Raw genomic sequence first — 15,298 nt, 5'->3', positions numbered from 1 at the left:
TGCATATTGTGTGAAAAGGGTTCGCATAGTTTAAAGCACGAGCAATATTATGTTATTACTAAGTTCCGCAAAAAAAATTTAAATACAAAAGGAAAACACTTGGACACAGCGCGCACTGACAACTGAAACTTTGTTGCAGAAAGCAGACATATATATGCGGACACCTGGACACAGCGCGCACTGACAACTGAAACTTTGTTGGAGAAAGCAGACATATATATGCGGTTACGAGAACACGCGTGGAGAACGAAAATGATTGGATGAGCAGACAGATTGTATAAATGGCGTGCTTCCAGAAAAGCTACCTCAGTAACAAGTAACATAACCGAGAGCTACGTGAAACATAAATCCCAAGCTTTGTTCATAAAATACGCCTCTTCAATTTCCAGCGCTACCGTGTCCTTGAATCCAGCTTTAACTACAGTATCATCAAACAAGGGTGGGCAGCCACACCTTCTACATTGTGATTATTGCTTAGAGCATTGTTGTCTCTTTATAGAAGCTTTGTGATCCACAATTATAGTATTGAATCCTAAATAATACCTCCCGCACGACAGCGCAATGCCGTACACCGCACGATGTCCACACGGTGAAAGAAAATTATTAGATGTCTGCTCACGTAACCATATTTTGCCACCTCATGTGTCCTTGTAACCGCGTATATGTCTGTTTTCTCCAATAAAGCTTCAGTTGTTGTGTGCGCTGTGTCCAAGTGTCTTCCTTTTGCACTTCAATTTTTTTCGCGCGACTCAGTCAAAATGAATTATCATTCCGCCCAGCAGACAGTGCTTCTCAATATTATGTGTGTAAAATGTTTTAAAACATTGTGTACCCACTATGCAGTCGGGAGGTATTACGCGCAGAAATGTGTGGGCCTTTTGTAATCGCTGGTTCTCTTTAGACCGCGAAGTCACGTTGGTAATAACGTGTTGTGATGCCCGATGACAATGCATAGTTGTATCATGCAATATTGCTGCGATAATAAATGTTGTGCTGTGAAACCTGTAAACAGGATGCGTGTATTTGTTGAGCTTGACAGTTATTTTCTTGCATTTTCAACTAGAGGAAGTTATTCATTCTTTATTTCCAATCAGACACATAGGTGTGAGGTAGAGCACTTGCTTGCCATGCAAATGGCCTGCACAATTTCGATCATCACTGAAACTCGAAAATTTATAATATATTATGTTATTTGCATTCTCTCAATTTTCGGTCATGGACAAGACGATTTTTCACTGAGAGCCACCGACGCCTACGCCGGAATTTCTGTGGAACGAGCTCTTTACCGGTATTACGTTAATGATGCATTATTAGCAGAACGGAAAGTGAATTACGTTTACAAAAGACATTTTTTAGTGTCCCGTTGGCCATAAATATCGCTAAAAGCATCCATTCCCACGCACACAGCGACCTGTAGATACCAGTTTTAGCAGTCACGCTATAGGCCATTTCTGGTCACAATAATTGTACATGACAAGCTTGCATACCAATCGCTTTTGACTGAACTTCTTAAATGTAGATTATCAAGTCATTTAAGTTATTCAATGCACACGCATTTCTTAAGGTCAACAGCAAGTTAATATTTCATTTTGACTCACTAAGGACGCTCCATTGGCACGCCAGAAAAAGTTTTAAATAAACACTCTGTGAAAAATGTCTTCGCAAAACTCAAATCGGGTTCTTTTATGCTATTTATTATTGTCGAGTTGGAATGAATAAAGAGAATTTTTACTTGCACCATACTCTGTCTCAGACCATGTTGACCATAGATAAAAAAAAATCGCATGCAAAACTGACGTATTTCAAAATGATTTTTTACCAAAAGAATCAGAAAATGGAACAAACTGCCTACTAGGGTTTCCTCTACTACCTCAAAATATTTGTTTTGTTCCATGTTAGAATTAGTGTGTTGCCTTTTTGGGTGTGTTACATTGTTTATTGACATATGTATTCGTGTTGCAGATTGTGATTTAGGTGACTCTGATGATTTGTTTGGCTGACTATGAATCTTTTTTTATTCTGCTTTTTGTAAACGCTCCCCCACTATAATGCCAATTGGTGCTGCGGGTAATGAAATAAATAGATAAATAAAGAAAGTGTCGATAAATGAGCAATATATTTAGGCACAAATGATATATCTTTTCAGGGAAAGTGGACAACAGAGACATGTGCCAACCACAAACTTTAAATGTGTTGCCAAGTTATATTTTAACAATTATAAGTTTAGAATACCTCGAGATATAAAGAGGATAACTTGAACAAGAATGTCGAGGGGATATGTACTAAATTTGTTTTGAAGACGATGGTGACTGCATGCAGAACTTTCACGAAACAGTTATATTTCTAGCTGAAAACTCATTTGTTTGGCTATCATTTTTGCCAGCGACACATGCTGAACTTCATTAGATGATGACGATATGTGGAATTTAACGTCCCAAAACCACCATATGATTATGAGAGACGCCGTGTTCGAGGGCTCCGGAAATTTTGACCACCTGGGGCTCTTTAACGTTCGTCCAATTCTGAGCACACGGGCCTACACCATTTCCGCCTACATCGGCAATGCAGCCGCCGCAGCCGGGATACGAACCCAACTTCTATGGATGAATCATCTGAATAGCTATATATAGAGGTGTCCATACAACCCCATGTTTCACCTTATAAGGATGCTTATAACCTTATATATAGATGTATAGTATATAGATATATAGATGATAGCCATATATAGATGATGGCCATATATGGCCATATACAGCAACACCCAGATATGGGTATTTAATTGATTAGTTATATCACACTCTAAACAAAGAACGAGATAAAGAGTGTCTTTTTGTCCCACAACAATAATCGTCATCTATATTGCGTTCCATCTTTGCGCTATCGCAACGCGCCCGGTACAATCCGGTCACGATCGACATGCCCATTATCAGAGCTATATTGCATCCTCGATAAGAAAGTGGCCAGCACCGAGTTTCCAAGAAAGGAAGCGCACGCAAGCCTCATGACGATTATTGTTATGGGGCAAAAAGACACCCTTTTTACTCGATATTTTTTAGAGTGCACGTCGTATAATGCCCATATAAGGCTACATCTGAAATTGGGCATATAAGGTTATATAAGGCCCATATACGGGGATTCCGTATAAAGCCTGATATGACCAATTACTGTTGTAGCCTATTATGAAGATTTTTATATAAGTTCATATATGAGATATTTGTAAGAGTCTAGTTGTTACACACTATTTAGGGACCCCATTCTTGGTTGATTTATTTCCACTCATTCTTGCTGGCCACTTCTTTGAAACCCACAGTAATTTTATGTCACCATCTCCACTAAATACAAGTTGCCTTCGATAGCATATTTGTATGCTTGGTCAAAAACTATTGGGGCTCGTTTTCACCAAAGGCGGGACGGCAAGAGCGGCGAGGTGGCGACGCGGGAAGCAGGCGAAACCTCCTGTCCCGGCAGCGAAAGCGAGAAAAAAACCAGGCGGCAAGGCCGATCGCTCTCGGAGTTTTTGCCGCCTGCCGAGGCTCGCCACTTTGCCGCAGCAAATCAGAACGCCACGCAGCGGAGGCGCGGTTGTGGCGCGGGTGTACGTTCGGAAAAAGCACTGGCACGTCATAGTGGTACGTGCACAAAATCGCGAGATGCTCGCCTGTTCTGCCGCACGGCCAGAAGAGGGACGCATGCGATCTGAACAGGTTCACGCACTCGCCGCCTCCCTGCTTCGGAAATCCCGCTTTGCCGCGCCGCTTCCCGTGTGAATGAGGCTTAAGTGTATGATATCAAGATGTCTTTTTCTACGTTTTTTCTTATATTTCCGAAAAAGTTTCACCTTAAGCAAGACCACATAATAGAAAAACTTTTTCACTAGCGTGTCTTTTCAAGCATGTGCTTTACCATGTAATGGCTGAAGTAAACTACATATATGCCACCATCGTTTTGCAATGAATATCACTAGAAAGTAGCTCTGTCTGAGCTAGCACTCAATTACCTTGTCTGGTTGCACTTAAAAGATTTATTATATCACTTTTCGAACCAGTTCGGACCCAGATTCTTGTTCCACACATTTATATGCCTGCCAATCTGGGTACCACAAAGCCAAAAAGCAAAAGAGAGGGGGAAAATAAAAAGTAGCATATGCGTTCCTTCGGGTGGATGCAGTAATGTACATGCAGGCAGTAACGATGTCGACTAAACTTTTGAGATGTTAGTTTTTGTACAGATGCACGCAGTTATACCGCACGTGCAACAAAGCGACATAATTTGCTGTATTCACATGTTAGCAAACATCCCCTTCTTAATCTTAGTGCGTTCTTTCGCACAGCATGAGCGTGCTATGGCGAACACAAAGGATCAGGGCTAAAAATTTTGAATCCTCTCTCATTTGTTGTTTTTTTACGCAGCGAGGGTGATATTTACGGCGATTCGTCGCCGCGCACGTACCGTAGTTCTGTGACGTTCACGAGTCTCGCGGGGAAATTGGGAATTTTCAGGCATGTACTTCCGTTCTTCGTTGTTCGCAAACATGACAGCTTACCTTTTGAGAAATAGCACCAAATCCAGAAGCGTACACCTTGTAGATCCCAGCGTTCACTTCTTTGAATGCTTGATCGGAAACACTCAGCTTACTGCGTGCGCAAGCGCCAACGCAAGCTGTTGACAGAGGAGACGCACTGTGCCACTGCGAAGTCACTGTTTCGTACTTGCCGATGCGTCAGAGATTCGAAAATTACATTGACACCTACTATATCTTCTGTATGCGCAAACTATGTCAATGTGGAGGCCATAGAAGTACACATCTAGGACAAAGCGAGCGAATGAGAAAACAATACATCACTGTCATCTTGCTGCAAACACGCACGCATGTCACTACCCAAATCAAAGGCTGTTGACGATGGTGGTGCGAGGTTGCCCCGAAAGCAAAATTTGCTGCAGCACCATTTTATGACACAACTTCTAAGCTATGACAAAGAACCCAAACATTGTGTACTATTTTATGTTTGAAAACGTATTTATTTTCTTGCACAGCTTCAAAGCCCCGTCTTTTAGCTGCCACTGACGTGTACATTCGGGCGGCGAATGCGTAGCCTTCAATATCCACGTTTTATTTTTTCATACGGATGCGTCGTTACGGCAATGTTTCGACAATTTTGAGATCAAATTTATTACATGTTCATCATAGATATAATTAGGAAGTCAGGGAAAGTGGGGGACGTTCAGTTTTCGACACTTCTCGCCCCTTTTTATGTCTATTTGATTATTTTTCAAATAGGCCAAATCTAGAACCGAAATTATCTCAAATGAAGCGGCGTTGGCGCATACTTAATATGAACTTTCTTTTAGAGCTGTAATGCCGAATTCCAATTTAAATGATGTTTTAACACTGCCTTTTCAGTGGTAGGTTGACAGTACGTATGGAGCCAATGCAATCTTATTTCAGCTACCTTCGATTCGCAATTTGGCTCCGTTCAAAATAAAAGAAACTCCTCATTTGAATCACCAGGTATGCAACCACAGGCAGAAATGTACCGACAGATGGATCGGTCCCCCTTCTTTTTTCCTTCTATCCACCCGTCCTGCATAAATTCAAGCAATGCCCCTCCTGTGCTATCAGCTGCTCTTAAATAACATTAAACTATTCAGCAATCGCTGATGAGAACCTGAGAAATATGTCCTTTTTACCTATGCAGGAGCTATGAAGCTTACTTTCATTTTATGCTCTATATGTTGTGCAGGTGGTATACCTGTGTATTGCAACGCTTTGCTAAGGAGTGTGAATTACAATGGCGCAATTAGTCAACTGCTTTTCCCCTTCCTGTGGTACGGGTGCAGTGCGCTAGTGTCGTCTGCGATCGTTCACGCGTATATTGTACGACCATTAAGCATTCCAATGAAAGTAAAAAACAGTAAGTGCCCGCAGAGTTGTGCGTCCCATTGGACAAGCCCACTTGTGCTTAGGAAGTATGCGTCAAACCTGTGGTGCGGCGTGCCATGCATTCACAGCAGCCGCTGCAGAGTGAGCTCAGCCAGTTCTGTGTAAACTTGCTTAGTTTTATGGTAATACGTACGTTGTATGGTCTCACTTTGAGCTGATTCATGATAATTTGTCTAAATAGAACTCACTAAAAGGATAAGCGACTTAGGCATTCATGTTAAATTCTTCAGGGTGAAAAAATTATGTGCATCTCATTGTAAATTGAACAGGTGCTCGCATACAAGATGTTTAGTGTGATTTCAAATGAGAAAGCGCGTATGATAGATACCCTGTCGAAAACAGTGTGTAATCGTTTCAAGTTTTGTTTAAGAAAATATAATCGCATTTATGGTTATTTCGGTGAGAATGAGTGATGAGTGGACAGTCCACGAGAGGCAGCAAAATACTTTGATAAAAATCACACAAAGTCAACCCATGAATTTAGTTGTTCAACAGGTGAACGATTTCGTTAATATTGCAATTAGGAGGTGGTATAATAAATGTGGTACCTAGCGCGGCATATGTCGGCGAATTGAACGCGAAATAGAAAGAAATGCTGAAACACCAACCTTTTCATCGAAACGTTTCGATACAGTCTTGTTGCATTCGTTCACTTGTGATTTGTTTTGGTGCTCCAAAAGTATATAGGTGCAACAGTAAGGTCAACACCCTTTGGTGTATTTTGTTAGCATACACCTTAATTACACACGGAAATAACACACAAAGGAAGAGTTTAATTGAAATTACACTCTTTTAGCTATACTTGGCAAAATAAAGGGGCGTACAATAGGTGGTTTCTCAAATATACACCCTCAAAGTTGTGAAACGGCTTGCAGTGTAGCAAACTATGCCTTTCCCGCCATCAGTGGGAAATTCGGGCGACTCATAAGAGCTCGGGTGATTCCACTTGTAAGCAGCACGCAGGGCTCTACGATCGGATCTTCCTTCATGCATTGAAAATCTACCGAGACACAAAAGGGCTTGAAAATAAGCGTCCTTATCATTTTTTCTATTATGCACCTCGTCCTGGACTGATCGGCGTCTATATTTATTTTCTTTTTAATATTGAAGAAAAATTCAAAATTTCACTTCATTTCATATCAAATTTAACTAATATGACAATAACGCACAGTTGCCGTTTTCATTTTAGATGTAAATGGAAGTGCCAACAGCGTTGACAGATGTGCGATGCTCACCACCTCTTCCTGTCGCACACAGAAATGTCAGCGCTGCGAGTGCAGTGGCCCACAGGATGCGATCCCAGAAGGCAAGTGACACCTTGGCCAGATTACCGTGTTCTGTTCCGCGCGTCCACTCGAAGCGGTAGAAGATGCACGCCGTGCCAAGACCCAGAGAGACAGCCCACAACGCTGCCTCCATGGCCTGCATAATGAAGAACAATGAGTACAGTCAGGCCAAGAGACAGTTTACCGGCAATCTCCGGGATGAAATTTTTAGACAGTCAAAAGTCCGACGAAATCTCGTCTGGTCGGGGACAAACATAGTGCAAAGTAACAAACAAAAACGCCGACCAAGGTGAAATACACAAAAGTTAAAAGGACGTTTCGGCTCCCCACTTGGGAGCCTTTTTCACAGTCACAGTTCTGTTCACAGTTACTTTGCACTACGAAATTTTACTTCATGGCACATACAAAAGGGGCAGATATCATATTATACCTGTTGTAGCAGGTTGTAGGAACATCTACAACCTGCTCCTCGACCTACGGCGGCCATACATCAACAACTGGCTGGAACACGCGCCACAACCAGAGGCGGGGGCGTACGAGCTTCGGGAGACGCCATCCTACTCCCAAGCACTGTGGCGTGACTCTTCCGATGCCACCTGTCGAGGCGGCAAAGAGAAGAATATGAACCCAGCAGCCCCAGAAACAGCTGCTGCCCGTTCTCCAGGCCAGCATACCCCCTCACCGAGTGCACAACTGCCATCACGCTTGCCACGGCTGTCGTCGACGCCTACAACACACACCCCGGAAACGGTAACGAAGGGTAATCCGGGCCAACAACAACGGCCAGCTGTACCAAAATCAACAGCAACGAGTGGCCAGAATAAACCACCAGCAAGGAAAAATCAGCAGCCAACATCATCAACGAACAAGCAGCAACCACCAGAAGACAACAGCAGGCGTCTACAGGCCAGCTCGTCACGGGAGGCACAACGGGATGGAGCTCCAACCCAAACCAGGTACGACCTCCGGGCACCTTGCGGCCCTATTCGCCGCGTCTGTGCAAAGTGACATACTGGCTGTGCGAGTGGGCAAAATCCGTCCGTTTCAGATGAACTAGGCCATAGAACGGGTCCAAATTTTCTTAAACTTAGAAAAGTGGTTGACAAAATAATACGGCACGAACTTCACGTGCAAAGCCTCGAGCAATATGTACTGGCGCGTACGGCTCCGAAGGGGCTGCGCTTGTCGCTAACACCATCGATGCATAACTTTGCCGAAGGGGAAATGAAACGGTGGAACGAAATTCTCGATCACGCCACACAGGAGCTAACGAAGGTCACCATCGAACACTGTAGAAAGACTCTAAACGCACTGACAGACGAGGAGCGGTATTTAAGAAATAACGTTTCTCTTTCGGAGTGGAAAACTAAAGAACTAGACGTATTTGAGCACAAAAAACGGAGGAAATTGAAAAACTTAAGAGGAAGAAATTTGCGCGGGACAATGTGTCACAAGCTATACCCACTGCTGCTTACAGAAAAAATACCAAATCATCTCACGTTCGAAAAAATTTGCCACCACACCCCAAAGAGCCAAACGTTATTAACCTTTCCGACAAAGAACTTAGCAAAGAAGAATTGAGTATACTATCACGCGGACTTACATTCTGCCCTGGCAACGGAAGGTATGATGAATTCACGCTCCTAAAAGACCTAGACAACTTCGCACAAAATTTACGATTGGAGGAATATTTCTTTGATAAACCCGAAAAAGATAACGCACTTTTTCGTGGGGTAATCAGACGGCAATGGACCCCAGACGCCAACAGAGATCGACATCTGGATCTCTATATAGACGCGGTTCAAAAAGATGTTATACATGCGTAAAAAGTGCACAAACCAAGCATGAATAACATATCAAAAAGAGAAAAAGAGGCACTACTCACGTTGAGCAACTGAGAAGATCTCGTCATCAAACCAGCAGACAAAGGAGGCGCAATTGTTGTTCTGAATAGATCGGACTACATTGAGGAAGGCAAACGACAACTAAATAACAAACAATTCTACAAACACCTCGACTTTGACCCTACCACGGAGCACAAAAAAATCATTGTAACAACCCTAGAGAATCTCACACGTGAAGGCGCCATTAATTCAAAGCTTAAAAAGGCACTTATTACGGTACATTCGGCGCCAGGTCGTTTTTACATGCTGCCGAAGATTCATAAAGAGAATAACCCTGGCAGACCCATTATATCAGGCACGGGAACGTTAACGGAACCCATTTCCAGTTATATTGATTCTTTAATCAAAGACATACCACCCACACATGAGTCCTTCTTGCGTGACACAAACTACTTCCTTCGGGAAAGTGCAGACCTGAAAATTCTAGACGGTCCATTTCTCGTAACATTGGATGTTAGCTCACTCTACACAAATATCCCACATGACGATGGTGTAAGGGCACTTGTTGAATCGTATGGCACACACAACCCTGTCGGTTATCCAAGCAAAAAAGTAATTGAAATCTTCACAAGACTTGTACTCGATTTGAACAGCTTTGAATTTAACAACCAGTACTATCTTCAAATCAGCGGTACGGCAATGGGTACAAGTATGGCCCCAAACTACGCTAACATATTAATGCACCACATAGAGTCCAATTTTCTTTCATCTTGTAATATCAAACCATTACTCTATAAATGGTACCTAGATGATATATTCATAATTTGGACACATTCGGAAAACGAGCTCCTCAAATTCATACAGGCATTCAACCAGGTACACCCCTGCATTTATTTTACACACACCTACTCTAACACTGAAATAAACTTTCTTGATGTACTCATTCGAGTTGACGATGGCGCGTTGGTAACTAACGTATACAGAAAACCTACAGACAGGCAACAATACCTGCACTTCAAAAGCTGCCACCCGCGACATTGCAAGACCAGCATTCCCTATTCCCAAGCACACAGATTTCGACGAATCTGCTCCCGCACCGAGGACTTCCACAAAAACAGCACACATATGCGCGAAGTACTCCTTAATCAAGAATACCCGCCAGCTATCATCGATGACGCCATCAAAAAAGCTGAAAATCTGGACCGCCGGATTCTTCTCAACCGCCAGAGAAACGCTGACCAACACCGCAACAAAAACTTGCTATTAACTTTCACGAGCAACCCACCGAACATAAACAAAGTCCTAAGAAAACACTTTAACATATTGGAACAGAGCGTGCGACTATCCAAAATTTTCACTTCTCCTCCTTGTGTTGTATACAAAAGGCCGAAAAATATAAAGGATCATTTATAGATTCAAAGATAGGTGTGAAACCTCAAATTGGGTGTCACCCTTGCGGAAAAAGCAGATGCAGGATATGCAAACACATGCAGACAACGACACTGGCGAAAAGCACCCACTCGGACTTTAAGCACAGGATAAGAGGTGCACTAGACTGTGACTCAGACAACGTCATATACCTCCTGGAATGTGGGGTATGTAACAAGCAATACGTGGGCTAGACAGAAACTCTGTTTAGAATTAGATTCAACAACCATCGGGCACATGTACGATCTCTGCCAGGCCTTCCACTTTCAAAACACTGCACATTAAAAGACCACAGCTTTGATGACATCAGGGTTACACTACTAGAAAACAACTTTCGAGCAGTCAGAGAACGGGAACAACGGGAATCTTATTTTATCTACAAATTTAACACGATAAAATACGGAATAAATGAACACCCAGGCACTCTGTCTGCGTTACGACCGCTAAAAGACGCAAACGCTTCTCTCTAATCAGTCCGGTTTCCTTACGACAATAATATTACCCGCTAACAAAGCTTTTGGCCTATGCATCTGACAACATAGAAATGATTTGCCTCATCAAGCACAGCCGGAACGCACAGATAAGTGGTCCCGGATGTCGTACGGTCCCCCCCCCTTCTTTTTTTTCTTTTTTTTTTCTTTTTCTTTCTCTTCTTTAAGTTGCAACGCACATTCTGTTCCTTCACTGACAAGGAGCTGACAGCTAGGTGGTTTCGTTAACTTTTTCGTGCATGCGCGCAAGTCTTCCCAGTGAGCCGCAACTGTGTGGTGACTGTCTCGAATGTCCTACAGTCTCCCCCCCCCCCCTGTTTTTTTTTTCTTTTTTTTCCTTCTTTAATTTTTAACGCACATTCTGTTCTTTCACTGACAAGGAGCCAATGCATATAATGAATATCGATGGCGGCACCTCATTCACCGGCTTTATCGCTCCTCCCGACGCCACCAGCATGCACTTAAAGCGCTTAAGCCCTCCCCATTAACTTGTCATACACTTCAAAGAGGAACGAGCCGCCAGCAGACTACACGGAAAGATGAAATACAAAAACGGCGGCTCCCTGCCCACTTGGGGAAGTGTGGGCGCGGGGGAGGTATTGTTGACAATGATGACATTCCTCATCTACCTCTGCCCTACTCTGTTGAAATGCTGCCCCTTTCTAATTACGCCGTGTCGGTCTTGCTTCTTCTCCTAGATTTTCTATATTTTATTTAATGTTTGTCCTCCCGTTTCGCTGTTTCTTCTTTTTTTTTCTCTCTCTCTCTCTCTCTCAATTGACTCCCCCCCTCCTGTCTCGACAGGATATAAAAAGGCACGGAACATGAGTAAATAGAATTATGCCTCGAAAAAGACAGGGTTCCTGTCGAAACGTCGGCACAATAAACAGTTGTTATGTGAAAGCGCATCTACTTTCATATTTATAACCTTGCGGCAACCGAAGTTATTCTTCTGCATTAATATATATATATATATATATATATATATATATATATATATATATATATATATTTATATAGGCAGACATGGCGGTTGAGTTTGATTGATATGTGGGGTTTAACGTCCCAAAACCTCTGATGATTATGAGAGACGCCGTAGTGGAAGGCTCCGGAAATTTCGACCACCTGGGGTTCTTTAACGTGCACCCAAATCTGAGCACACGGGCCTACAGCATTTCCGCCTCCATCGGAAATGCAGCCGCCGCAGCCGAGATACGAACCCGCGACCTTCAGGTCAGCAGCCGAGTACCTTAGCCACTAGACCACCGCGGCCGGGCTTGGCGGTTGAGTGGCTGTAGCGTTGCATATAGTCAAGTAGATCCTCCATGAGCGGTCACAACGTGGTTTATTTCGACGTTTCGGCCTAGAGTCTGACCTTCATCAGGAACAAAGGTACAGTTTGTTGTTGCTCAGTTTTTACAATCTCAAATCAGACGGAAAGAGGAAAAAAGACAGAAAAAAGAAGAGAAGGAAAAAAAGAGATAAAAGGAAAAAAGAAAAAAAAGAGAAAATAATTTAAAGTGGGCTCCCCCCGCGTGCCCCCTTTCCACTCTTTCCTCCACTTCCCCCTTCCTCTCTCTCCCCTTTCTCCCCTTCACCTTTCTGATGTCAGTGGTCTGTGCATGCTTCCTTTCACTAACGCATTCTTCCCGACCACACGCGCCTCCTGGCACTGGCGGTTAGATGTGGGGCAAAAAATAGCTTTTTTAGAAAGTTTTAGGCCTTTAACTACTCGGCGCTCCGTCAACATTTCGTCGTAAAAAGAGGGGTGCCGCGTATTGCAGCAGAGGCTGGTAAGCAGGCGCAATGCGAATTCCTTGCCCGCTTCAGGATTACGCGTGCAACAGGGGCCTCCCGGCTGTGCACAGGGTTGCTGTTGGGCATGTCATGCATAGCACAATTGATTCGGTAGTAAAATAAAACAGAAAACAGACGACAGCTGTACTTAAGAAGAGTAGTTACACTTAGAATTCTTCTGAGTTGTTCAGTGCCCTTCGCAGCTGCAGTGCCGTGAACTCAGTTACCATTTACATTGTTGCCGTTATTGTTTTCTAATGCTTTAAATGCTGCAAGTGTTCCACGATTCTCATTTATTCCTCTATCGAGGGTGTTTAATTGGTGTATAGAGGAATAAATGAGAATCCTGGCACACTTGAAGCAATTAAAGCATTAGAAAACATTAACGGCAATAATAAATTAGTAACTGAGTTCACGACAAATGCAGCTGCGAAGGTCACCGGACAACTCGAAACAATTCTAAGTGTAACTACTCTTCCTAAGTTTCTGATGAAGGCCGGACCCACGGCCGAAACGTCAAATAAAATAACTTCGTACGTGCGTCTTCTTTCCTATACGAGTAATATTTCCCGGACCCAGCATCACTTTTGTTTTTGGTATATATATATATATATATATATATATATATATATATATATATATATATATATATATATATATATATATATATATATATATATATATATATATATATATATATATATATATATATTGTAAAGAAAGAAGGACATCGTTGGCAAGCAACATCACCACCGCTTGGGTACTGGGTCCTGGGCTTCTCTCGCTCGCCTCGTGCTGATCTTCGCCGGCATCTGCTTGACCGTTGCTCTGTCTCGATCGTATTTTCATTGTTGGGCCACCGTCGCAACACACGCCAATAAACCCCTTTTCAATTGAGGAGGTGCTGACATTCCCCGTCGCTTGAACCTGGGTGCTGCCATTCGCCGTCGCCTAAACCTGGAGCTGCGCCATCGAACGCTACTTCCAATCATGGCCACCAACAACGCGCAACCTGGCTCTTCCACTCTATCCTCCAGCAATCCCGACGTTCTTCGCTTGCGAGAGCTGAAGGTCTTTAGCGGAGCTGATGAGACGGACGGGGAAGACTCGTTCACTAACTGCAATCTGATGAGCGCAAACAAGTGGGATGAGGCGGACGAGTTGACTAACGTCATATTTTATCTCGCTGACGTGGCCGAAATGTGGCATAAGAACCACAAAAACGACATTACGACTAAGTCCATCTTCAAAACGTCGTTTGCTGACGTTTTCGGCCGACCCGCGGTCCGCAAGTGTAGAGCTGAACAACACTTGCGGACTCGCGCACAGAAGCCAACGGAATCCTTCACAAGCTTCATCGAAGACATTATTGGTCTTTGCAACCATGTGAACACCACCATGCCCGAGTCGGAAAAAATTCAGCACATCCTCAAAGCGATAAATGACGACGCATTTCAGACGCTCCTGGCCCGTAATCCGGCCACCGTTGCGGAACTTGTCACTTTGTGTCAAAGTTTCGACGAGTTAAGGAATCAGCGCGCCCTGAATCGGCCATTTTCCTCACACACCGACACGCTCTCCAGTCTCACTTCCGTTTCCAATCACTCACCAACCCTGCAAGAGTATAAAAACTTTGTGCGTGAAGAAGTAGCTCGGCAACTGTCGTTGGTTCCCTTCACGCAGCAGTCGGCGTCCTTTCGTCTGCCCTCACGTATCCGCGAAAGTATTGCCGAAGAGGTAGCTCAGGATATTCACGTCGCTGCCCACCAGCAGCCTGTGGCCATGCCTGTTGCCCAAGCGCCGGCTATTCAGCCCGTGGTCGCGCTTCTTACACATGCCCAGGTGGTGCGCAGCAGACCCCGCCAGCAGCATTTGCCACCCATGTCTTCAGTGGCTCCCCACTCCACCTCTTTTTCGGCACCTTGAGCCGAACCGCGAGTCAGCTATTCCTGGCGCTCTCCTGACAATTGACCGATGCGCTACGCGTGCGGTACTCCAGGACACGTACCACTATATTGTCAACGTCGCTTCCAACCATTACGCGACGCTACTCGGCCGTTACCGTATGACTCACACCTCATGCACATTCCTGCTCCCTATCCCTCACCGCAGTATGGATACACTAACCTTCCCGAGTCTCGGTCACCCCAGCCCCCATCTTAGACTCACTCTCCCCGCCCCATTTTCTCGCAGGTGATCACTGTCCCCAATGCGTTCCCGAGCCGCTTCCTCCAACTGGGAAAACTGAATGCCGCAGTTCCAGAGGCAAGAACTGCGCCGTCGTCGAAATGCTCAAATCCTCACACTTCACCTGCTAACGTCGTCGCTATACCTGTCGATGGTGTTTCTACCTTTGCCCTCGTCGACACAGGTGCTGCCGTTTCTGTTATAGCCGCCCAGCTGTACGGCTTCCTACGCAAAGGGACCCCGCCGCTCTCTGACTATCGCTTCGTACGGCTAGCCCACAACCAGTTCGACCTCTTGGCACCTGTACGGCCTGCATATTCACCC

At 44.2% G+C, this 15,298-nt stretch overlaps 1 protein-coding gene across 1 annotated transcript in view; it reads right to left on the bottom strand.

Annotated features, from left to right (window-relative positions):
- Window positions 1-15,298, bottom strand: part of LOC119160792 (O-acyltransferase like protein) — a 435,386-nt gene that overhangs the window by 92,100 nt on the left and 327,988 nt on the right. Inside the window, exon 13 of the mRNA XM_037413026.2 lies at window positions 7,177-7,363. Within this exon, the coding sequence (XP_037268923.1) occupies window positions 7,177-7,363 (187 nt within the window). The remainder of the gene's footprint in view (window positions 1-7,176; window positions 7,364-15,298) is intronic.

Source organism: Rhipicephalus microplus, chromosome X (assembly GCF_043290135.1).
Source record: "Rhipicephalus microplus isolate Deutch F79 chromosome X, USDA_Rmic, whole genome shotgun sequence".
Classification (NCBI taxonomy): Eukaryota; Metazoa; Arthropoda; class Arachnida; order Ixodida; family Ixodidae; genus Rhipicephalus; species Rhipicephalus microplus.
Note: the sequence above shows the minus strand (reverse complement) of the source record. Positions and strands in the feature narration are given on the sequence as shown.